Below are 26,161 nucleotides of genomic sequence, written 5' to 3'. Positions count from 1 at the left end.
GCTTGTTCTGGCTGCAGAGCTGCTTTGCATCTGACTCCATGGGATCTGGAAGCCTATAAAAAAACAAGCACTATCTTACCTCTTTACAGAACATCCTGTATTACTTTCACATTTGGACCTGCTGTTACACTAATGACAGTTACCAGCACAGATAAAAAGTATAAAATGCAAATCATCTCACAAGGCTTTTTTGTTTGATTGTCTTCTTTCCAGGGAGCTTCTTCACTAGTAACCATCATGAAGATACTTATTTTGTTAATCCAGGTTCCGCCCGGCTTCTCACTTAAGGGCCCTTTTTAAAACATTCTTCTGAGAAAGACATATACTGTAGGGACACGTAACAATAATTTTCTGTCCAAAAGAAAAGTAAATAAAGCCAGTAGGCAAACACATGGAACGCTACAGTAACATGAAAGGTGGATCAACTGGAGATCAAAGAAACAGCTACCTGATAAGAGTGGGGATAAACTATCTGCATTCTTGCAGGACTAAAACACACACACACACACAAGCACAGTGGTCAGCCTGCCTTAGCACTGCTTCCTCAATAAAGCTGCATTTGCAAAACAGAATTCACTGTGAGGCTTTTCTCCTTATTGTTCTGGTCCATTCAAGTGATGGAGTGAGATAGTCTTCACAACTAGGAAATATTTGGAGCTTTAAGGCCATCTCTGTCTAAATTGTTGTCATAATGATTTTTTTCCTCCTTAATAATCTGCTATATTAGATTTTATTATCAGTTAAAAGATAAAGGACATTTTATCAGCTTCTTGAGAGAAAAAACAATACAAATACAAATATCGTATTGGGCAAAATTCTTCTGTTTCTGTATTTTTCTATTGTTTATCCCTTAGGAGCCAAATAGGAAAAAAAAAACAAAACAAAACAAACAACAACCAAGGAAGCCACAAGTATCAGAAACCACATACTGTAACAAAGGAGGATGAAGCCAGAGACCAATGTCATGCATGCAGGCAGCATACAACCACTCTACGCAGTAAATAATTGACACTAATGTAAGAAAATCTGATTTCAAAGATAACTCAGTCTGAGCTGAGAAGAAAAGATGGTCCAAATCATTTACTGCTCTGAACTCTATGAATATTAGTGCCCCAGCCCACTTAAGTCACAGAACTTCCCAGTAACAAAAACAAATGAAGAGATGCTATAATACAGGTGTTGTAAAGGCAGAACTGGAAAGGCTGTGGAATCACAAGGCCGTTGGTTTTCTATCCATCTCTAACACATGCCACTTATTTGTAGTGGCAACTGGAGTGGTGGAATGCAAGCCTAATTTTCAGCTCTGTGTTCTCATATTCCCCAGAAAAATACGCCCTTGGGAAATATTTGCACTTCCATGCATGCCCAAATACAGGAGCCATTAGGATCCATTTTAAACCACATTTGAATGGCATATGACAACATTCAGAAAGCTTTATAAAAATCTCAGGCTTTGTCAAGTCCTGCGTTTCCCAGAAGCACCCACTGGGCCCCACCATCAACAGAAGGGAAATGAAATGATACACAGCGGGGATTCGGCACTGGCCCTAACACTGTGCCTTGCTCCAAACTGTGCCTGGAGGCAAGTTCTGGCCCTGAGTACTCCATCCCCTCTGCACAGGTTGCAGAGTATTTCCCTTGGCATTTCTCCCATGTGCTCTGAGAAGGGAATATTCTAGAAATTAAAGTATATTTTGAGGTTTTTGTCCCTGCTCGCTCTCTTTTTCTAGCCTTTGTCTTTTTATGGATAAACTTAATCTAGTTATTTAATGATTGAAGCTTTTGCTCGCAGGCCTCAAATAATAATCATGATAATTATTTTTTATCACGCTTATTCATACATGCCTCCTGTCAATGCGCCCGAGGTGCTGCACAGATAAAACACAGTACAAACTAAACATAAGAAAACTAACAAAGAACATCCAATGAAATATTTAGAAAGCCAAGTGCAATATTAAAAACAGAATGGCTGTTTTCAAGCAAGAAATTTCAGGGCAAAATCATTGCAAATAAAGAGATTCATGCAAGCTTCTTGCTACCAGCATTATCAAATCCACTTCAATACAGCAGATGAAACCTTTGTTCGTTTCCTTCTAGCTGGCATCTTCAGAATACTTCCCAAATTTTCTTTTAAAATATTTTGAGATTGCTTCTGTTCAGTATGCAATCTAGAACAGCTATCTCTTTTGATTCCTATGGAGTTATTATAATATAGCCATTTCCAGCCAACATTTTAAAGCAGCTGAAGTGACAATATGCCATGTAAGATATGAAATAAGTTACTCTGTTACACAGAGAGGGAACTGAGACAGAGAGAAAGCTCAGCTTGCCAAGATTAAACAAAGCCTGTGGTAGAAAAAGGATTTAAACCCAAGTCTTCCAAGTGCCTGACTTATCACCCTGACTAAGCTGCTGTAAATCTTCAGCTGTCATCAAAACAGGTGAAATTTGTGGGCTGAAACCCCAAATAATGAAACAAATGCAAATATAAAAGCAGGTGTATCTAAGATCATCCACAGAATGCACAAATATTCAGGATCAATCTGATAAAATCTTCAACTCTTGAATTTGCAAATAGCCTACCTTTTATATTCTGTTTTTTTCTTGCACGATTCTTCTTATCAGACAAGCTGTCCTAGACCCAGGTTAAAGAATATCTTTGCACTACTGAACAGCATGTAGTCTGCTTGTTAACAAGAAATGAAGCTGGAAGTTAAGTCACTCCTAATTAAACTCATAATTACAAATGGAAGGTCAGACGGCAGATCCAAGGGCTGCTCAATAATGTAATATGACAAAAGAAAGAACAAACTCTCATGTAATAGTCTAGCCCTCATATGGCAGACTGATCCACTGGAAGACTCCTCAGCTGCACACGGGTCATATCGCAGATATTAAAAATACACATAAATCATTTGGGTTTAAAATATGACCTGAAAACAGAAATTATTAACTACTCATTCACAAGTCAGAATGTAGGTTGCAGCCCTGCAGTCCACCAGAAAGAAGACGGGGTTGGTTTCTTAACAATGGAAGTACACACAGATGGATTTGGCACTTCTCAGCTGGTGAGCTGAGCTCCACTGTAGCTGAGCTATACAGTAGCACAGATACGCTGTAGATAAAATACACTGTAGCACAGCTACACTGTAGATGAGATACACTATAGCACAGCTACACTGTAGCTGAGCTACATTGTATCCAATCTTCACTGTAGCTGAGCTACACTGTAGGTGACCACTTTACTGCCTTGATTCCCTTGGTGTCAGATTTGGAACAGACAAACACAGAGAAGATGAGAAGGGCATGAGTGGTCGGACAGTTGGCTCAGAAAAGCGCTGTCAGAAGAGTAAAGGGGAGCAGAAATACCATTCACTTGTTACTGGAGAATGGAGGGCAGCTTCATAAGGCCCCCGCTGTTTCCTCTTACCTTCGATCTCCTAAGGGGCCAAAGGTTTTAATGTGGGTCTCAGACCCTGCATTCTGACAATATCCACTGCCCTGTGACAGAGGGGTGAGCAACAGGCAGCTAAGACACACAAGGGAGCAAGGCAACATCCACAGACATGCAAGAAAGGGAGACCTAGGCTCTCTCCCATTCATCATGCCATGGAGCCCACGAGGGTTCTGGAAAACCCACGGATAAGTTTTTGTTCTATCCAAGCACATTTCTTACAAGTGTTCTGGGCACCTGGACAGCACAGCCCCTACGGACCCATTTGACACTTGGAAAGTCACTGTCAGGAAGTAAAGAAATGCAGGCAGCACTTCAGAGCTGCTTCCTTCCATGCTTCCTTCTCTGGGTATTGCACCTTTCTATGAACCACAGGCAGATGCTCAAACTCTTAACAAGGTAGGAAAGCCTTTGAGAATTGCTAATACCACTTCCCCCCCCCCAAAAAAAAATATTTCATTATCAGCAGGCTTTCATCTGACATGCTAATATTAAAAACCTGCCTTCCAACAGTTCCACTTCACTTCAGTAAATGTCCTGCCAAGCCCTTTCTATTCAATGTCATCTATGATTTCTATGCCACGCTTGTTTTGTAGTAAAAATTGTGGAGTTAAGTATCACTGGGTTGATTGACACCTAGCTATTCAATCAAACATACGCCTATTTTGTTAGGCGCAGACTGCACATGCAAAAATTGATGCTGAAACAACTTTTAGTAGGTATTTTGCAGGGGGGGTGGGAAGAAAATCAGGCTTGTAGTGAAAATCCTAACTATGTTTCAGCTTCTGCAGCACCAATGTACTATATTCTCCCCCGCTGGCAATTTAGCAGCAGCAATAATGAACACCAGAGGACTTTCCTACAGAGGGAATGATAACAGAACACACTTATTGAGAGGACGGGGTTGGTTTCTTAACAATAGAAGTACACATAGATGGATTTGGCACTTCTCAGCTGGTGAGCAAATTTTCAACTGTAACTCACTGTGCCTCTTTGGGTGGGAACAAATGGATCTCAAATAAGCATTCCTTTCTGGCTCCATGAAAGACCTAATGCAGGCTAGCCCAGTGGCAAATATAGAAATGTAAAAATCCTCAACGTCATAGTATGCTGAAGTTAGGTCGTGCTGTGAGCTGACAGACCAGGGAATGATGCTTTCATGTAAGGAAATAACTTCCTTTCTTGAGTAACATATTTGTTTTAAACCTGGCACTACAACTACGAAAGATGTCTCTCTTGAAGATAGGTGACGTGAAATATCTTCATCACAGATTAGAAGTGGATCGCTGTATTGATGCTCAACATCCAGACAACCATTTTTTTTAGGATTTAGACCAAATCTCCCAGAGCAGCAGGAAATTCTGAAACAACTGTGAAATAGCCTATGACAAGACAAACCAATCCCTTAAGTTTTGCCAACCAGTCATTAAACCTAAGAGTTTTCTGACAGTTACCATTTCAGATTACCTGACAAATGATTTGGGTGCATAAGCCAAAGCATCTGTGATCAATTAAAACACTCCAGACAGTAAGAATAATACACACTCTGGCTGGAACATCTATAGAAACCCCTGCCCTTATGGCCAAGCAGCTGGAGCACAAGCAGTGAACCTTAAGGAAATTTAAATAACAGTAAACATTTCTGACTTGGCACATGAATGAATCTACTGGTATTTGCAGATCACTGTATAGCGTTTCCTACTTTATCTATCCTCTCCTTTATCTTTATCTTTATCTTACTTTATCTATCCTATCCTACAAGTGGATGTGATACTAACAACTCCGTAAGTAGAAGCCACCACTGGGTATAGAAAGGCACATAACCGTAATTCTTCAGTGGCAATCTAATGAATGAGAGAGCAGAATGGACTCTGAAGTCCCAAGACAACACTGAGCAGCTCCTTTACCCAAATAATTGCTCCTTCACCTGCCCAAAACTCTTAATAATTTAGTAAGAAGGGAATCAAAAGCCCTTATAGATGTTGTTGTAATAGACCAGCCTCAGATGCCTCATCTAATGATTTGCATTTCAGTTCATAAATAATTTGTTTTTTTTTGTTGTTGTTGTTTTTAGATTCTCCACTGCATTTTATCCCACGTTTTCCCTGCTCTGAAATTTGCTGCCTTTTGGCAGGTGCTCAGTAAACCCAACAGACAATTTCTTCTGTCATGAAGGAAACAGAACATACAGAAATCATTTGGAAGGTCACTGCTCAAGCTTTCCAGAGAACTATTTCTGTTCCTGGGTTACTCTGCAGTAGTAGTTTTATTCTCTTTAGTTTCTTGTGTTATTTCCAGAAATTACATGCAGAGATTGTTTGTTTTACTCCTTAAATCCACTCATTCTGGCCAATATAACAGAAAACTCATTTTAAAACAAAACTCTTGTGATTCTGAGTTGTTCATGTTATTATCACAACAGTATATCCATGCAAAGCGTTACAGTTTTTGCATGTTTGCAGTGGCAAGTTAAATTGGACATACTGTGAAACTCATGAGAAAGGTATCTAATGCAGGATAATGAAGCAAAAGCTTTTTCAAGAGCTATCCTCACTCAACTGCCAACAGCAACTTTACTGTTTAGGAGCACTGCACAAAGATTCCAGTCCCAGTTTTTCCAGTGGAACCACAAATGAGATTGACATAGTAACTGTGTCAATCTGTAGCACCTAAAATCTTTGCATCAGCGTTTTCTAAGAGGGCTTGTGTAGCAATGCCTGTCTAATAGATACCTCTCCTCTCAGTTGCTGTCAGATGAAACATGAGATACCAGACTCAAATCCTGTCAGCAGTGAAAGAGGACAATAAATGGCTCTCTCACTGCTCCATGCCAGTGTGAAGCTGAAAGTTTTGTCCATGTTGAAAGAAAAAAGGGAAATTTTGTTTAACAGTTACATTTTTACGAACAAACATAAAAATTGCCAACAAATAGCCAGCAGCTCTGAGGGGCTGCTCAGAGGCCTTGCTTACTGAGAATATTCTCATAGGATTAGTAGGCAGATGGTGGGGGAAAGAAGTCAAAGGGTAAGATAAATTGGGTTTGTTACAGAAGCTGTAATTTATCATCCTAATATTGCCAACACAAATACAGAGAATTATATATATAAATTTAATACAACAACTGCTATATTACATCTATTATCCTAGAGTCAGATTTGGTTATCTTTTTCTGTGAGAAGGAGCCTCTTCTGAAAGTAATGCCACTGAACAGGGCCATTTATATTTTAAAAGACCTCCTACATTATATTACATGCAAATAATGGCATAAAGAACTACGTATATCAAAGTATTAAGAACATAAAATTATACACTGAAGGTGAGAAGTGGAAATGATATGTAGTTCCCTAGAGTTAGTAGTTTTCCTTCTGAAAAAAGAAGAAAAATAGACAGCTGAAGCATTAAGACCTCTAGCTAAGAAAAATGCAAATAAACGTGAAATGCTCTCTTCTTGAAAAATACAGAATTAAAATGCCACTGCCCCCTGCATTCACCGAACAAAACTACTTGGAGGTTGTAGGAGTCAGTGAGGAACAGGGAGGGTGGAAGAGAGAAGCAGTCACTGAAAATAAGAAGAGTTATTATTTTTTTAGAGAGCTATCTCCTTCTTGCAAGAATGAGTGCACAAATGGATAATATATTTCTGTGAAATCCAGCTTTCCAGCTTCATGTTAAGAAGAGGCTCTTACCTTATAGGATTATCCATCCTTGATACTGTGAGAAACGCTGCTAAGTTGGCTGTGTAGGATGAGCACACGATAAGGGTGAAGAGCCACCAGCTTCCCATCACAATGCGCATAGCCACAGAATTGACAGTAGATTCACCCCCTGAAAGCAAACAAGGAAAATAAAGGTGCATCAGGAGCTTCTACATTGTGTGACCCACTGTGTTCAACTTTGTTGGAGTAACCTCTGCATTTGTGCTTTCGGACCACCCTTCTTCTGTGAGCTAAGTGCTATTTCCACTAAGACTGACAGCCAACCTCCTGCCCTGGATGTTCCTCTAGAAAATTGTATTTCAAAATGTTTCCCTCATAATTCAGGATCAAACCTAGAGAACATGAATAATATTCTAAATAAGTTTTACGGTGAAGTACTACTAATACGCAGAAATTAAATCATTAGAGTGTTCAGAACATCTTTCTATTGGTTTTAAATGACAGAAAGATAAACCCTCTCACATGAGTTCAAAAACATATACATTTCTAAAATCGGATTTCAATTATTAGGAGAGCTGCTGGTTTCTGAGTGGCATTGTAATGTCACAGCAAGCAGCTCTGCGTCTTATTTACCAAATAATCCTTTTCACAAAGCGGAAAAGTCTGTTGGGAGAGGTTTTATCAGACTTTCTGAGAAACAGAGAAGTAGAACTTACCCCCCTATAGCTTACTTATTTTTCCATTATCTGGCCTAACAAAGCTTATTGCCTCCTCATATAAAGCTTCTCTTTCATCTTGAGAGCATTCTGGTCAAGACTAACATGTCATGAAATGCTCTAACCAAGGTAGAACACTGTGGAGTATCGATGAGTGGTGCTTGAAACAGACTGAATACCTTGCTGAACAAAAGCGCCGTACACAACCCAGATGGCACTGTGCAGGGTGGAAGAGGCAGAAGGGCTTGGCTGGGAGGCATTCTGTGCCCTGACTGCCTGGATCCGGTTCAAGACAAATATCAAGACACCAACTATAGGGATGGCAGCAGCAATGCAAGCCCACACCGCAAAGTCAAACGGAGCAAAGAGAGAGAAGATGTTGATTTTCTCTTCAGGCTTCTTGATCAAGATCCCCACTGAATAGTCCATGTACCGCTTGCTGAAATCCACAACGCTCTCTCGTTCAGGTGTTATAGTGATGGCTGAAATTGCTAGATCTGCTCTCTGTGAGACAAAGGCAACAGGTCAGATCTCCTTCAGTAACCATGAATTCTGCAAGCATGTGCATTTCCAAAAAACAAGTGGCTCCATGCACCTCTAAAACCTAACAGGTTAAGACAAATGGAAATAAATCATTTTCACCACTCAAATGTTAACTGCATTGGCTTAAGGAAGAAGAGTGAAATGTAAATTGCCAAAGCACTGCAGAACAAGAAATGTCAGGAATGACTGCAATTTATTTAACCTTCATGTCTTTTCAAAACAATGTCTAAAACTTGAAACCGTATTAACTCAGCTCACTGCAAGAAGTAAAAATGAAACATCATCCACATAGACCTCACAGTTGTATCAACGCTTCTTTTACTCTATTATCATCACAAGAGTACTTAAAACAATTCCTTACTCCTCCATGCAAAATTTATTTAGCTTGTGCACTTGGTAGCAAGTTGAGAAGAGCTAACGTTCATTGCTCCCCCTGTACAGTTGGCAACTTCCCATATTCGTGAAGGGAATTTATCTGACATCTGGGGGGGAAGATACTGCTGCTTTTTACAATGAATGAAGTGCTTGCAAAAAATTAATAACTGTAAGAATGCCCCAAAAGCAACTCAGCTCCTGCTTTGAGCAAAATATTTAAAATGAGCAGGATTTATATATTGAAGGACCTTTAAGATTATGCAAACTCAATGAAACAGAAGAGTTTAATAAATAAGATCCCCAAAGCTTTTAAGAGCTGAGGCTGGTTTTTGCCTATTTTCTCATCTTAATCAAAACAGTTCCCTACAAAAAATAAAACACACTTTTCCGAAGAATTTTCACAGGATTTCTTATTAGACTGAAAGTCAAACAGCTTATGTCAATGCAAAATAAGACAAAAATCCTTTACTTTTCCTACCACCAAGAATAGTCCATTATCATACACACATTTAATAGTGCTTTAATTGCTTCTATTTCTTCCTAAACAACTACTTACCAGACCCTGAGAAGCCTACTTACTAGATAACAAGAAAGCTTTTCCTCTCAGTAATAACTCTACTGCAGAAGTGTAACCTTTTCTACAAAGGGCAGTAACATAAATATTAACTCCTTTGATTCTTTTTCTGGATTAGCATTTGTCATGTGTCAGATAATGAGAGCCCGAACAAAATACATTCTAATTTCGCCCTCCTGGAGATTCTAACCTATGGACTTCTCCATTTACTTCAGTGAAGTTTAGTTCATTTATTCCTGATTTGCAAAACTTGAATTAAAACAGAAAATATTTTCCCCTTTATCTTAAATAAATGAATAATCCTAAGCTCAGTTCAGAATTCTAGTCCTTCAAAAAAATTATTTACAGCATATATTGTGTGGGATACTTTTCCTGCTTTGGAGTCAAACAGTTGATCATTATGAAACACACTGCCATAAAGTGACACAAAGGAAGTCATACTTACAATCAATGTTGCAAATACATAATGACAAACAAATGTTAATTCATATGCTAAGAATACATACTTTCTGTACTCATTCATTCACACACACAGACATTCCCTTTCTTTTTATACTGGCATCTCTATAAACAGACTTACACTGATATAAAGTACACTGATAACAGCGGGGGGCCAAATAAAACAACAGACTCTACAGTTACTTTAGTTTTAAAATGCACAGTTTAGACCACAGTCAAACCACCCAAAACCCTGAAGTGTTCAGTACTAGCTCTTCGATCCCAATTCCATCTCCTGTAATTTGCAGTGGAGGAAGGGGAGAATTTCAGCACCCCTTTACAGAGTTCTGACATCCTACTCAGAAGAGTTGTTGTTTTTTCCCATCTTTCCCCCAAATATAGCTTCTTCACTATGTACCTTGTTAATAAGTTCTCCAATCATGCCATTCCAGGAGCCATTCTGAAGCTGGTGTCCATATTTCCCATCAGGAACTTGATATATCTCATATTTGAAGCCCAGATTCTTGGCCAGTGCATCCAGGACATCGATGGAAAATCCTTTGTAACGTTTTGGTTGCCCAAGTATGTTCTCCGCCACCATCACAAAAGGTTCTTCCTGAGAAGAAAGCACTGTCTCAGATGATACTTGAAACCTTTTTTTTTAGTTTGCAATTTTAGCAAAATCGGGGCATTCTGGGTTAATTCTGGACAACTTAGCACAGATTTCAGACTTCTCAGAAGGTCCTGAGGCAAAAGCTATAGGCCAGGTGGGACACTCAGAGGCATCTCTACCAGACACCAGTGCTCCAGCAGCTGTCCCATCCATGGTCCTTGATTTTACGCAGTTCATGAGAAGACACAAAGACCCCAGAGGATAACTCAACCCCCTCCTGGCATCTGCAGGATGAACTGCTCTCTGGAATACCTGTCTCTTCAATGGCCAACGTTTCAACTAACTGCCTGGAAAACAGGTATTAAGCATATGGGTCACAGGAACATTACAGCTCTCCGACTGAGACTGTTGGCTGCATATCCTCTGCAGTTGTCTGCATTTCTGGTGTGGCACTGACAACCTCCTATGCATGTTATAGCATAACCTTCCCTATCACCTGACTGAGGAAAGAAAGCTGGGGCGATTTCTTTAATGATCTTGTGCATTACTACTTATTTGTACCGTGCTTCAAAAAAAAAAAAAGAAAATGAAAATCACAAAGACACCACATTCTTCAACCTGGGAACTACAATATTTTAGGTAGGAATGAATTCATGTCTTAATTTGTCCTTAATTTAGCACTCGACTAATAGGAGCTCTGCTACCACTCAGGATAGCAACAAACAACAGTTCCAAAAGCACATAATTTATGTCTTTTTCAAAGACACAGTTTATCAACAAGAAGTTATGAACTTGATGGAAGAAACACTCAATTAAATTTTGCACCCTGCAGCGCACAAAAGCCAAGATTAGATTATTGTAATTGACTCATCTGATCTTAAAAATCCATGAAATGCTGAAAACTGAGTATCTTGAGTGTAGCCCTGAGTACTCGGGTCTTGTGCTGGTTCTGTGTGCAGTATGATTTTCAATGCAGAAAAACAGCACAAGGGAACAAACCAACACTGTACATCTCTGACAGTGCATAGATTCACATAAAATAACATAAGGCCATCATCTATGTTCCTTGCTTACGTAACTGATCATCCAAAAATACAAAATTGAAAATGATAGGGAAAAAATACTGAAGGAAGTGCCCAGAATACTCAGTCACAACCTTTTTATTTTCAGCATTTTGTTTCCTGAACTCAAATAGGATCATACCAAGACAGTCACCACTTTGAGTGTCAGTCCTTGTAAATCACTTCCCAGACGTCGTTCTTGCAGGCTACCATTCAGCCCTTTCTCAGAGTCCCACGTTGCCAACTAGGAAAAGAAAATGCAGTGAGTCTGAAACACTGGTAGGCAGAAATTCTTCAATGCTTACATAAATGTTTAACAGCAGCTTGATCGAATCCAGAACTAACACGCACATAGAAGTGAGTCTTCTAAACACAGAATCAGAATCGGTGAGATTCAGAGGACAGAACCTAATTCTTTGTGAGACTGTATTTTCATCAATATCTGTAATGAAACTGCTTTATTATTTGCAGTACTTGTCATATTACTTCATCTAGATGACTATGATACGTCTTTTCTCTCTCTAGTAAGTTTGTATTGCCTGACAGTCCATAGGATCATCAATACAGTCTCACTATCCCATACTCCTCTCTCAGATCAGATCCCCCCCTGCTTTTTAAATCAAAGACCAACTTTCTTTCCTGCTGCATGACGTTCTTGCTCACTGGTGGTTATAAAATCTTGACACAGATTCTGTGGAGGCAAAATGCCTTCCTATCTTGGGCTGTCTTCAAATTCTATATTAAGTCCTATTTTCTCTCTTCTTGCCCTACTTCTACCTCATCAGTAAAACAATGACAGCCTCTCAAGCTCCCATTATCAAATATCTGATAACCTCTATAAGCACTATATAGATATATATATATACACACACATATATATATGCATTTGCTAGATGCAAGATATGTATTTTCAAGATAGCTCCACTGAACATCACACGTAAATATTTTATTTTTCAATTAAATTTAGCACTTTAAAATCAATTTTAGTGCTTTTTCTGGAAAGAGGTTCAATAGAAAAGTCAATCTTAAGTGACCCTTGCATTATTCAAGTGAATACACTCTTTGCCAGCAGCAGAAATCAGACATTCCTTTTACATTAAAAAGAATCCATAGTACTCTTAAATCCAGCTGTACTCTTAAACACCAATACTGTGCTCACATAGGAGGCAGTGCTGTTAGCTGAAGGCATGCCCTGTAGTTATTTAACTTAGTCCAAGATATGTGAAATGTGCCTTCTTGGTGCCGGAAGCTAATTTTCATGTAGCAAGTCAAAACCTACTTGGAAAGAACTTATTTTGCTGAGAACGCCTATAGCTAGATGTCCTACACAATTTATTTCCATGACTTCAGTCATATCCTAAAGCCTCAAAAGTCAAAACAACGAATAAACTGTGATAGGAGAGATCTGTATAGTTCTCCTTTTGTTTTGTTGCACTAAACTGATAAACAGGGAACTAGAAAAGAACAGGACAATCGGAGATGACTCAGCCATCCTATCTATCACAGAAGCAGATTCATTATTATTTATTATCCAATTATTCTATAGTCATTGAATCTTCCAGTTGAGACTCATGTAAGAAAAGAACTAAAGCTATACCTCCTTTTACCCAGCTGACCTGAGGGACAGAAGAAGAGAATAAATGACTGATAATAAGCTTCCCAATGACACTCCTGAAAGCTGAGGGATTTCAGACTGGAAATTCTCCCTGTGGTGTAACTTGGGAGTTATAATGAATACCCAGCAATATGTTATATATATATTGCAATATGGGTAGATACCTATAGTCATTGTATCTCCTAAATCCAAATTCAGATCCTCGCTCTGAAATATGACTTCATGTGTTTCTTATCTCTTTCTACTGCTAAGCAAAATTAACCAAACTGTCAGCTACGAAGAATCACTATGGTTCAACAAAGACCAATTTAAGTGCATGTGGTAAAAATACTCTCTCAAATCATTAAAGAACATTGCACTACCTAAGCTTTCTTGGACTGTCCTACACAATAACCATATGGTGAAGATACGGGGAAAGTTTCAGCAAAAATGGCCCATACAGTCTACAGACAATCACTATTTATTCAAGAATGGAAAATGAAATAAATTGATTACTTTGGCACAGGTGGACTGACATCAGTTCCTTCTCTTGTTCCTTTCTCCTTCATAAACTGTATTTGACTTCACATCAGATTGGTCAAACTATTTGAATACCCCACATTTTCCATTCTGTACTAAAAATAAGAATTCTTAAAAGGAACTGGAAACCCACTATAGCAAAAGTGTAGGTCTTCTCCTTTCATTCAAAACCAAACTTTTCTCTTTTTATGCAGTAGGGGTACATGCAAGGATGAGAAGCATATTTCACAGTGTATCAGCACAGAAGTTCATGGTGTTCTGTATGGAAAAACAATTTTTTCAGTCTCTAAAAGGCAAATGATGCAGATAAATATGATAGATCGAACATAAGGAAATCCTTTTCCATTAGGGATTTTTCTCTTAATATCTTTGTGCTTCAGAACATTTCCCTTGCTTAGAAGCGTGCCAATTTGTGCTTCCACTTATTGCAGACAGAATTTTACTTATAGGACCGATGCATTTACAGATATGTATACCAATTTGTGACAGCTGACCTACCAAGATCAGTGCCTGAGAAACTAATTTCCAGCACTGTTAAACACAATGAGTACTGCTGTTGTTTGATAAGACCACCGGAGTTTCACTCTTACTAGAAATATGTACTATGTTCCTACCAGGACCTGGAACCAAAGGTCAGAGAACAACCATCAGCTGGTAGGAGATACACGACTTTAAGATCTGATTATCACAAACTACTTGCAGAGTCAGCACTTGCGAATGTATGTCAAAAATTAGTGTTCTCTGGAAAGGACACTGTACGGCAGTCTGAGTGTTCTTTTTTTGGTTTCTTTTTGTTCTTTGGCTCTCAAGTTACCGTGTTACAGAGGAGTTCAGGATTTGAAAGCATCTACTTCAATAAAGCTTTTCAATTTAAACCTTCTCTTTCTCATAGAGCCATATCGGCTGTCTTACAGTTCTAACCACACATCAGAAGCTCAATCACCCTCTAAAGACAAACCAGAAGAAACAAAGGTGAATTTCAGACAAAAGTGTAATTTCTTGGAAAATTCTGACTCAAGAGATGCTTCTGATCATTACCAATATTCACTGTGTTTTCAACAAAAAACCACAAGGAAAAACTTAGAGAAATTCCAAATTTTAACATTGTTTTCAAGCCCCCAAGGCCATATACAGGTCCACACTTCCTCAACACCAAAGGGAAACAATTGCGTGGCCAGAAAACCTGGGAATGTGAAATGATAAAAGATGTCATCCACTTGCCTCATGAACCTGCAGGGTTTTCTTCCTCAAAAGTACCTGTCAGGACCTCCAAAGAAAACTCCACATAAATATAACTATGGGTTTCCTGAGTTTCCATTGATAAATTCTAAGCCAATTTCTACCACGGAGTTTCATGACACTGTTAATGATGCAGGATCTGACCGCCCAATGCTTACTTGAGCTTAGCTCCCCAAGGGAAATCATAATGAGATGACATGGTAAACTGACACCGGACAATATCAGAAACAACTCCACAGAAGCGTGAAGACCCCCATCAGCATAATGAGGCAGACAATCCATTTGCTCCAATAAAGCAAAGTTGCATGCATTTAACATAGATTTGCAAGATTTACTACCTCCTTTGATCGTAATCAATTAGATTGAGAGCCTGTGCGCTTCCTCATTTAGGAGATGAAACTGATGAAAAACTCCATTACTTGTCACACAGGTAGGTGTTGTCTGAAAAATGTGTGTTTTCACCATAATTACATACTCCTTGAAAAGTAACTTGAATATAGTTTTCCTAACTCTTCTGTGAGTGTTCAAACCACTGACTACGGTATATTTGTCTCATGCCCAAATAAACGGAGATGTAAATTATCCTAATCTGGTAGGAAATATAGCTGAAAACTTGCATTAGCACAAAAAGTGAATATTTAATGTTTATCTCACAATAGTGCATAAGAACATTTGCATTATATAAGTTGATGATGCAGCAGTTACTGTTTAAATAATGCATGCCACTGCTAGTTATGTCCATTTTAAGTATGACATCCCAGACACTTCCTCTGCTTTTCAAGGAAATGTGATTCCCATAAGAAGTGCAAAACAATTATTTTTGGCACATTTACAGTAGTGTCTGAAAGGGCATCAACCCAGAGCCTGCCCCTTCTACCTGCCCAAAAAGCACCTCTGGAGCTCAGGGTACACCATCCAAACAAACTAAACATGGGAACCCCTGCCTTGAAACCTGAACTTCTAACAAAGAGAAATGGAAGAGAAAGAACAAGGCAGTCAGTTCTAATGCCCTGAGATAGTGGCACCTTTATCAACCCAAATTATATTGGCTATACAAAAGCTGTTCTGGCTATGAAATTAAATAAATTAATTAGTGCCACTCACAACACGACAACAATGCTTTTAGATTAATGTTGAACTGAAATGAATTTCAATTCACTGACAACTTGTTTCTTAAACTTCAAGCCAACATAATTTAAATCAAATATATTGTCCTTGAACCACATTCATAGATTTGGCATGTTGGAAATTCTGGCTAAGAACATACAGGAATATTTAACGTTATAAAAGCAGACTTCAAATAGACACAGTGATTAAAATAATAAAAAAAAAATCAATATAAACAATTAAAGTTTACAGGCAAATGAAATAAAGGAGTGGCCCAAAAGATACACTGAACAAACTGGACGCTCCTATGCTGCAATTCTACTGGGGAAAAAACAGAACTCGATTTAAAAAGTAAGTAAAACAAATATTTACATTTTATCCAAGGAGTCTTTTAAATGCACTCAATCTGTAATGCAGAGATTTGCTGTCATTCAGTATCATTCACAGCAAGTGATTAATAGGATTTATACAATGGACTTCTTAAGGAACAGACAGGACCTCCTGGAACATCTTTTCCTTCTTTATGACTGGAGTTGCCTTGCAAAAAATTTTCATGTGAAATATGGAATCATAACTAAGAAAAATTAATCATCTTTTTGAACTGTGTATTTATACAATCAGTAGTTGCATAAAATAGGATTAGGAGAATAAGAAGGCATTGGCAATCGTACTTCTAAGCAAATCAGATACAATGCTTTTCTATAACAGCTACATAATTATTAAGGATATTCAAAAGTCTCTATTCTAAAGCATAAACATTATTCATTACAAGAACCTGGACAAGAACAGCAATCAAATTGATTCAAGGCAATATTCTGTGTTCCAGCATGACCTTATCTTCTCTGCAGTGAAATAACTGCAAGTCATCAAGGCGTGGATATTTATTCTATTCTACTCTGATATTCTGCATTTACATACACTAAAGACAGAGCCTGCTTCCAAACATCCGCAAGAGGGTGGAATTGTTAGAATGCACATATATTTAGATAGGAAAATAATCAGTTTGTGACAATGTCTGTAAGGCTACTGTGAAGGCTGGAAGTAGTAGATTTGGTCATCAAGGTATCATTACACATTAGGAACCAGAAGTATTTAAACTGAGAAACAAGGAAGTTAAACAACTCTTAACATTTTATGTGCTACCGTAAGATTTAATAAAGTATTTACTTTTTTTAAGATGTAGATACAGATATTATGTACTTCAAAATGTTGATGCATGTTAGGGCTCTTGAAGAATTACTTCATTTGCTGATGCATCCAGAGATCCAAATGACATTTCTGTATCTTCGGGAAACTAAGATCTAAGCCAAATATTTGAGTTTAATTCTAAGATAATATCAATCATCAAAAAGTTGCATCATGGGTGTACAAGGGTGTATTGACTGAAAGCAATGGGGATATGTTAGAATATCTACAAACCCACAATGTGAGAATGGAGAACTCCAGAACATACCAAAATGATGACGCAGAGGACTGTGAATCAAGACTTAAGCAATACAGAAAATTTCAGTCCTTTGGATGAAAATTTTAACACATCCTTTTTAATGCTCAGAACGATCTGTTTGTCATTATAGGGCCACACACAGATTGTAGATGCATGGTAAAAGTTCAGAGCATGGCAGGGAGATCACGGAAAGCTGCTTTCTCTCATTCCCAATACTTCAGCAAACAGGGCCATCCTGAGACAGTAAGCCCTTTAAAGAAAATAAATGCAGGATTAGCAAAGGGCTGACCACACCACTGAAGGACCCAGTTTTCTCCGTGGAATGATGAATCACGCTGATGTAGGTTGCTGCTTTAACAGGAATATAAGAATACGAGGTCTTGAGCAGGAAGAATACAGCTTATTCTAATTTGAGTGTTTTGTACATATAGTGTATCATATAAAATAAAACATCTCTAGAGAATAATAGGAAGATGAGTATAAAGCAGTAAGATCTTATGATGACCACACCACTCTCAAAGACGTGTTTGCTTTTTTGAAAGCAAAAGTAATAGGTAACAGAAATGAAAATATGACAATAAACTTGTAAGTGGATTTCAGTTCTATTTCATACAGAGTCTTGTGAAAATTCAGCTAAGAAAACTGTAACTCATTCTCTGAAATACGAACAGTATCATGTGATTTGTAAGTTAGTTTCTAAGAAGCAACAAAGAATGACATATGAAGATGAGGAGGGATGTTTTGAGGTAGCTTAACGTAAGTCGGTATTAATAACTTACTTACAGCTGTATTAGCAAGTAATAGCAAAATACTAAAATCAAGTTTACAAAACAGCAAAGATATCTAAAAACTGAAAAACACTTAAAATATGTCAGACTAGAAGAGGGGGAAAAATAAATGGGAGAAGTACAGAGCTAGAAATGAAATACTGCAATGCATTTTGCTTTGGCTAGAAGTAAACATTATTAAAAACAAAAGAAACGTGAAGCAGAGATTTATCTATTGAAAATAATGGAAATTGATGTTAAAAAATTCCACAGGGTGAAAGTGAGCTGCAAATGGATGACAAGCTTGTAATACAGTACAGTGGCACAAGTGTCATTTGGGACTCCACGTGTTTCATGGCATATGCTGCACAGAGCGCAGTCACAAAATAGCTGAGAGAAACATGCAATCTTAATGCTGCACTGAGCATCTGTCCAAACAGGATTTAGGCATGCTGGAAGAAAACCAAGGGAGAAGGGGACAACTACTGGGGCAAAGGAATTAGCATAAGAAGCGTAGAAGAAGCAACCGCAAATATCTAAGTTAATGATGACTAAGAAGTTGGAAAATTAGAAGCAATGCTGGGAATAAGACAGCAGAACTACTGCTGTTGAGTTCAAATAAACTACAGGGGCTCTTTCATGTGAAATCCAAACCGGCTCCAGGAATCATCCTTTCATTCTTGATGTAGACTGCAAAAAGAAAAACGGACTAAAAAATATCCAGACAGGCTCTGCCCTTTCAAATAAATAATTTTGCATGGGAAGCCTTTGGTGCATCATGGATATAAGTAAGCATATACACAAAAAAAATCAGCCTGACAGCCCGGTGGTTGCTGAATTCACCAGAGATACCTGAATCGAGCTCATGTTTCACAGAATTCTGAGCCTGAATTCTGAGAATTCAGATCCCAGCCAATGGTGATGAGGATACTTAAGTGTGGAACCAGCTGATTTGTGTCCAGTGCTGCAAAATCTAGCCTGGGATCACATCAGTTTATCAGCTCTCAGGTGAGCAGCTTGATCACCATCTAAATTCCAGCATGGCCACATTTTTACTAGTCAGAGAGGCATTAATTATGCTTTTTGAGGAGTGGAATAATCCCTGAATTTTTGAAATTCTCAAATATTTTCACATTCAGTAAAAAAATCATTAACCAATACTGAAATGATGGAGCAGACAGGGAGCAGCTATGAAAAAAAGTGCACAGGAGCTATTTAAGTCCCCAGCCTTACAATTACTTACAGATGTGCTTTAGCTTAGCAAATGTACATAATACCATAGAAGCCTGAGAGTTTCTCTTATATAAAGTTAATTGAGCATAGACTAGAACAGAAAATACAGTTCAAGAACACTGAAGGAGGGATTTGAATAGGAAAGAGCAATTGACCTGAACTGACATGTGTGAGGAAACAGACATACACCACTGCTCTTCTGAGAAGTACTGTGAGACAAATAGCAAACGTCTGGGAGTAAGATGCCACGTGAAGGCTGCCCTTGCAGCAGCATAATGCCCTTCAAAGCACGTAAGGGAACATGTTCACAATTAAGAGAGAAGAGAAGCACTAACCGAATCACCACCTACATGGATTGTCCCGTGGCTTACTTATTTAGCATTGAAGAGAACACAAATCTCCAATTGTGCAAACAAAATACACTCCAGTAAGAAGCTGCATAATAACAAGCTGACAATTCTAAAGTAATTCAAAGGGCTTATGCCAAATGAGAAGCAAGAAAATAACATTAAAAACACAAATTAAAATCAGAAGCACTATTTTTTTTTTTTACATACAGCATTAAATCACTATTAACCAGAGAGCAGCTAGCATCTAGAATAAGGAGTCTATGCCATTTATACTAAGTGACGCTTGATAGATACGGAAAACCTAGAGGGAAAGACTACAGCACCTAACCCAGAACTGTGAAGGGATTTTAGGAAGACCAAATACTGTACAGTCAGAGGCTTTGGTAGAGGCATTTCAGCATTAATATTCTTCATTCTCTAGAAGTCTGCATGAAAGCATTTATTTAGCTCTTGCTCTACAAATTCATCTACGTATTGCTATCAACAACTTTGACTTTACCTGGCATACTCAGCAGTACCTTGTTGCACTATTTTTGTGGTTCTTCATTCCAGAAAATATCAAATATTTGGAAGTGAAAGCCAGTGGTTCTCTTTACATTTTTATGAGCCATAGCTCAGTTCAGTTTAATGAAATGGCCACGTTATTAAAAGCCAACTACTTTGTATCTCTATTACATAAATGAAGATTAGGCACATTATGCCTCACACTACTGATATTAAGGAAACTAAGATGTACATGTATTTGTGTATACCTCAGCTATTTGCAGAACAGTGACTGAGGAGTTTCATGCAGAACTGAAGTAGCAGTTGTCTGTAAATCTACAGCTTTAATTGACCCAGTAAAAGACTGCTCATAATCCCTTGGAATGGTTCAGAATCACATACTTCATATTTTATATTCCCTGCACATCAAATTTCATGTTATGGTGAAAGATAAATTATTAATATTATCTTTCTGCCAAAATCAGATCTTGCTCCATTAATAGGCAAAATGAGAGATTTTTGTGCCAGGAAGTCACTGAAAGAGCAATGATACCAATTCAGCATTGGTCCTCTTTCCGTCTTGTGACAGCTAGTGACTATATTTGATCATTTATGCAACAAAGAGAAACATGTACATTCTACTGTACCAAGTCTGAACAGAATGGTACAGGACAGCAAGCCTTCAGGAAGTGGGAAGAAGGAGCTTATAGACCATAAGAAGGTAAGTGTAACTTCATAGTTTTCATTATACAGAAGTATAAATAAACTACCTTCAAATCTGGTATAAGGAATTACTTCAATTAATAATACTCTTTGAAGGAACAGTGACAACATGGTGATGATAGTAAACAGAAGAAATTAGTAGGGGGACACTGCAGCAACACAGGTAACTAGAAAAGATATAGCGTTAAATGAAACAATCGTAACAGTGATGATAACAATATGAAAAAGAATATTATCCTCTGATAGTAACTCTACAGAGCACCAACAAGTATTATTCTGTCCCCAGATGTTTGCACTTCATCTCACCAGCACAAAATCAAACTGAAGGGAATGATATGTTGAAAACGAGTCGGAACTATTTTCTTCTAGCATCTTACTGCTTTTCTCCTGCAAAGCATGCAGATAACCTCCACTCCTGTCCATCTGCACTCTTCCTGCTCCTCTTGGTTTTCAGAAATAACAGAACTCTCTATATAACTTAGCAATGCTGTTGTTGAATCATATGGTAGTACCGCTATAGCACAAGATGTGTGTAGCATCACAATTCTTTTAAGGCTTGAATAAATGAATTGTGAGTGCCTAGGATGCTGCTCAATCAGGTGCTTCCCAGAGGTACTGCAAATTACCAGTTGATATGAACAACCATGCCTCTAAAATTAAAGCCTGTAAGTAATCATAAAAGTTAGACTAATAGACATCTAAAGCCCACAGCAGATGTTAAGTGACTGGCTCAACAGCAGAATCATCTTGCCACTGGTTTGGCTATTTGAAAGACAAACCAACTACTTCACTTCATCTTCCTCCTGCAGTTTAAAAAACAAACAAAATTTCTATCCAATGAGAGACAGTGAATGCTGGAGTCCAAAGATACTCTAAACACTGTTGTCAAACGTTCAATGCTGAAAGAAAAGTCAGGGTGTACAAGAGTAACTGCTTTTGGACAAACCAGAACCAATTCCTTATGCTATTACTAATTACTTGCGGACTCTTTTCAAAGCCTCCAAATGATTCAGGTGGGAGATTACCAGCTTCTAAGAACAGAACTACCCTCATCTGTGCAACAGTGAGCACAGTAGACTGTTTCATAAACAACAAAAACACACTGAAAATTTGGATCTAACAGCAAAGAACAATTTATGTTGATTTACATCTGTTTTCCTATTCTCTGCAGCATCATATCCAGCTGTAGCGATACACTGAATTTTTTACTGGCCAGCGTGAGTAAGAGATGATGCATTAGCTGGAAAACCATCAGAGCTTGGTATCTTTTGCAGTCATTCTACATGTGAGCTCCACATTTATGCAATTAATTGATATGCTACTGTTGGGAACGTCAAAACATCTGCTGTTTTTGCAGTTCGTAATTGGCTTTTTGGATATTATCTGAGTGGAGTGCTTTTGAATTTGACCACCCTTTAAAGAACTCCTAGGTGGTTTGTGCGATTTGAACAGTCGAACTTTTCATAGCCTTTTGTCAGATGACAAAGAGACCATAGTATGATTCTACCAGCTACAGACCTTCTGAAGCTTGACCATCATGAATTCACTTTCTGATCCTGGTTGATGGTTCTGAGTCATCTCAGAATGAAAGAAAAGTTCAGCCCATTCTTTGAAATGACCCTGTGAGCTGCCTTGTCAATTGTGTACTAAAAATGCTCCTTTCTTAAACTCCAGGCACTTTTCAAAAGCTCTACAACTTCAGGAATGTTTTTTTCCTCGTGTTGAAGAATTATTTTTTAACTAAAATTTTCAATTTAAAGGTTTGAGATTCACTCCCTTTTAACGTTTTCCATTAAATCTGTATGTAGTTCTTATTTTATTTCATTTTCCTACCCTTGCTATTATCTAACTACACAGGGAAATTTTGGTGGCGGCTCTGAGATCATAAAGGACGGTGTTCTAGAAGAAAATACATCCTATTCATACTCTCATTTAAACGGGATGGATTTATAAACATAACTTAAAAAACAAAATCTTGACACTGAGAAGTCAAAACCATGGATGGATTTTCTAAAACAGAACCCTAAAATTTAAGGAGCAATGTTTTGTGACAGCTCTTCTAGAGAAGCTAGACTTCTCTGGAGATGCAGTTAAACACTATAGGTGTTTCCCTGGCAAACAGTTTAAGAGAACATTGACCTGCTCTGGCTATAGGCAGTGGAATCCAGACCACTATCCACAGAACAATGAAAATTCCTGTATTAAACTGAAGAGTTTGTTTTTTACTGAATCTTCCTTTATTTTCATCTTTTCTACATGTCTCTGTTTCCTAGCTCCTCACAGAACACGATACAGAATGGCTTCGGGAAGTCACAGACATTTGCCTCCTAAAAAACCAAGAAAGTAACTAGAGAAAAAAGATGTAACTTTGTGCTTGGTCACAAGAAACAGAAAAAAAGTAATAATGAGATAGCATTAAGTAAAGTATGAATTTTCTCTTCCATAATGATGTACTTTTAATGGTTTTTATTATCATAGAATCACTATGGTTGGAAAAGACCTAAAAGATCATCCATTCCAACTGTTCACCTACTACCAATAGCTCCCACTAAACCATCTCCCTCAACACAACATCCTTGAACACCCCCAGAAATTATTAACATCAAACTCTATTGAGAATGCTTTCAAAAATATTATTTTCCATTGGTTTTTGTTACATATATAAAGCAGGCTTTGTGAAGAAAATATAATCAATCAACTTAGCCACAAAGAAAACAAGCAGACAGTGTACAAACACTGTATCCACAGACAGCGCAATTTATAATATCTATACAGCATTTGTGAAGTACTCAGAAGGACCGTAACAACACTTAGCTGATATTTGATTATTCTCCATAAGGAAACCATGGTAACCCTGGAAAATATTTTTCTAATGTTACTATTTACGAATATTTTGCTTACAAAGCTTTTGTTCTCCTTTATGTTTCCTCACTTCAGCACTGGGAAGATCTTTTAGCTGGAAGTCCAGAACTTCTGAGCAATTTTGCACAACAACAGACTGTGCACGCAAGGTATATAAGAAAGACTGCAGTAATACAAACTCAGCCCCACAAGCTAGTGCATACCCGATAAACTTCATCTCTAGAAAGAACGTGGTTATTACAATAAAGCAGTCAAAGGTAGGAAATGAGAGCACATAAGAAAGCACTAGAGATAGTACAAGGTGGCTTAAAGGCTTGCCTTTCAGATTCCCTAACATAGCTTTTAAAGAAACCAAACACACCGATGCCCAAACAGCTTTGTTAGGAAAGCTCTATATCGTGTTCACGAGGACTCGATAACTTTATGCAATTACTCTGAAGCTGATTTAATATTACACCAGACACTTTGATTTATGACGCTGCAAAGTGTTGAGAAGAGCATTTTGATTGGTCAAAACTAATCGAAAGAATCACTGATTTACACTTTGCCCTCCTCCTCCTCAGCCTCATCAAAGGCCCCAGGCAGGCAGCAGCAGTTCCAGCTCTCTGTGCCACATGGACTCTGCCCTGGCCTAAAGGTCACACTATGCAATGCTGCCTCTGGGGACAAGGCAGCAGCACTCTAGGAACACCCCACAAGCCAGGTGTCAAACTGCAAGCTGACCACTATAGCTGAGAAGTCTTAGAAGATTTCTTCCCACAGTGCAAATGGCTTCTTGCCACTGTGAGGCAAGGATCTTCGCAGCAACAAGCAGAGGAGTACTGGTATGCAGCACTGGGGCTGAAATGTGCAAAGCTCTCTATGAAATACAGATGCAGAAATATGACAATGAACTACTGCAAATGTATTTGAAGGGGAAAAAACTACAGGCCTTAAAACCCTTCCTTACTGATTTAACCTGATATTCTTTTTGTTGCTATGGTGATTGTTATCCAGTCATTTATACATTTAAGGAAAATATCAGTATTATCTCTCATGAAATTCTAAGTGTGAGAAATCCTTCCTTAATGCAATATAAAGACTATTACCTCAATAGACCTATCAGGCATTCATTTTCCTCAGGTCTTCTGAGTCCATTTAACTTCTCTCTTCCACACATTCTGCAGCAATGAATTCCAAAACATAAGCACACACTCTGTGAAAATGTGCTTTCACATCCATTGTAAGCTGTCTGCCCGTTCATTTTATTAAGTCTCCTCTAGATTCTACTAAGAGAAAAAAATGAATTCTTGTTCCCATTTTGTCCTTTCATCTCCTCGTTTCATAAACACCAAACCACGTTCCCATTCTTAATCTACTTCCTGAGCTAAAGAGCTACAGTCTCTACAGTCCGCTCATACAGAGGCAGTCTGGTGCCTCCAATCACTCTTTCTACCTCCTCTGCATCTCTCCCCATTCTTCCAGATACATTTTTACATAGGAGTATGGAGGGAACACACACACAAAAAACAAACCTACCAATAAATCATCTCATAAAAACTGGAAAACTGGTGTTGTGATGCAGTATGAAATCTTTACTTTAAAATGAACTGGAAAGAGCTGTCTCCAAAACCTGCTTTATCTTTAACCTGCATTTCATTACTAAAATGCAGACACAGCTGAACAAGGCAAGAGGAGAGCAAATGTCACTTGCCAATAGAAACTGAATGTGTTTAGATATGTTTAGAAAACTGAAAATAAAATTCTTCCCTACTATGGCCACAGTAAAATGCAGAATTATGTCATGCTTCTTGGGAAAAGAAACGTCCGTAGAAGAAGGTGATAAAACACTCCATTGTATTAGCTGGGAACTCTCCCTAAAATCTTTTCCTTGACTATGCAAAAGGTGTTGTACACAAAGTAGAAAGCTATGAGCTAACAGTCATCTTCTCCCTTTCACTAGGCTCAGAGTAAAACAGTTTGTGAATATTTGGCTGTTGGCATTTCCTCATGAAACTAAGGGTAATTTGCAACAGTTGCTGAACTTTTGCTATTTCTGTAGACTGCTTTTCTGCCTGCATAAAGCACGCCATGCTTCTATGTATGTTCCAACCAAGAAAGATTTTTCTGTGATGCACAGAATTCCCTTGCAGATCCCTGAATTCCTTAATACTATGCACCTTGCTCACAAACCAGATGAATTAAAGGAAACAAATTCAAGGAAACAAATTCAACAGTGTGTTAATAATTATCGGCTGTTGCCCACATCTCCATGGTACAATGTTCCCAGCTGCTTTGGAACAGGCTTAGGACAAGCACTAATGGTTGAAAGGCCCTACAATCTGCTGTCTGTCCATCAATGTAGCGGTTCATTATACTTGAGTGGAAATTTGCCTGTTACGGAGCTAGA

General features: G+C 38.2%; 1 protein-coding gene across 7 annotated transcripts in view; it reads right to left on the bottom strand.

The window, feature by feature from the left end:
- The window catches only part of GRID1 (glutamate ionotropic receptor delta type subunit 1), a 485,653-nt gene that overhangs the window by 44,195 nt on the left and 415,297 nt on the right, over positions 1-26,161 (bottom strand). For all 7 annotated transcript variants that reach the window (XM_072339806.1, XM_072339809.1, XM_072339804.1 and 4 more), the window contains 4 exons: positions 11,573-11,674; positions 10,175-10,372; positions 8,006-8,330; positions 7,141-7,279 (listed from right to left, as the gene is read on the bottom strand). In XM_072339806.1, coding sequence (XP_072195907.1) covers positions 7,141-7,279; positions 8,006-8,330; positions 10,175-10,372; positions 11,573-11,674 — 764 coding nt within the window. The remainder of the gene's footprint in view (positions 1-7,140; positions 7,280-8,005; positions 8,331-10,174; positions 10,373-11,572; positions 11,675-26,161) is intronic.

Source organism: Excalfactoria chinensis, chromosome 6 (genome assembly GCF_039878825.1).
Source record: "Excalfactoria chinensis isolate bCotChi1 chromosome 6, bCotChi1.hap2, whole genome shotgun sequence".
NCBI lineage: Eukaryota > Metazoa > Chordata > Aves > Galliformes > Phasianidae > Excalfactoria > Excalfactoria chinensis.
Note: the sequence above shows the minus strand (reverse complement) of the source record. Positions and strands in the feature narration are given on the sequence as shown.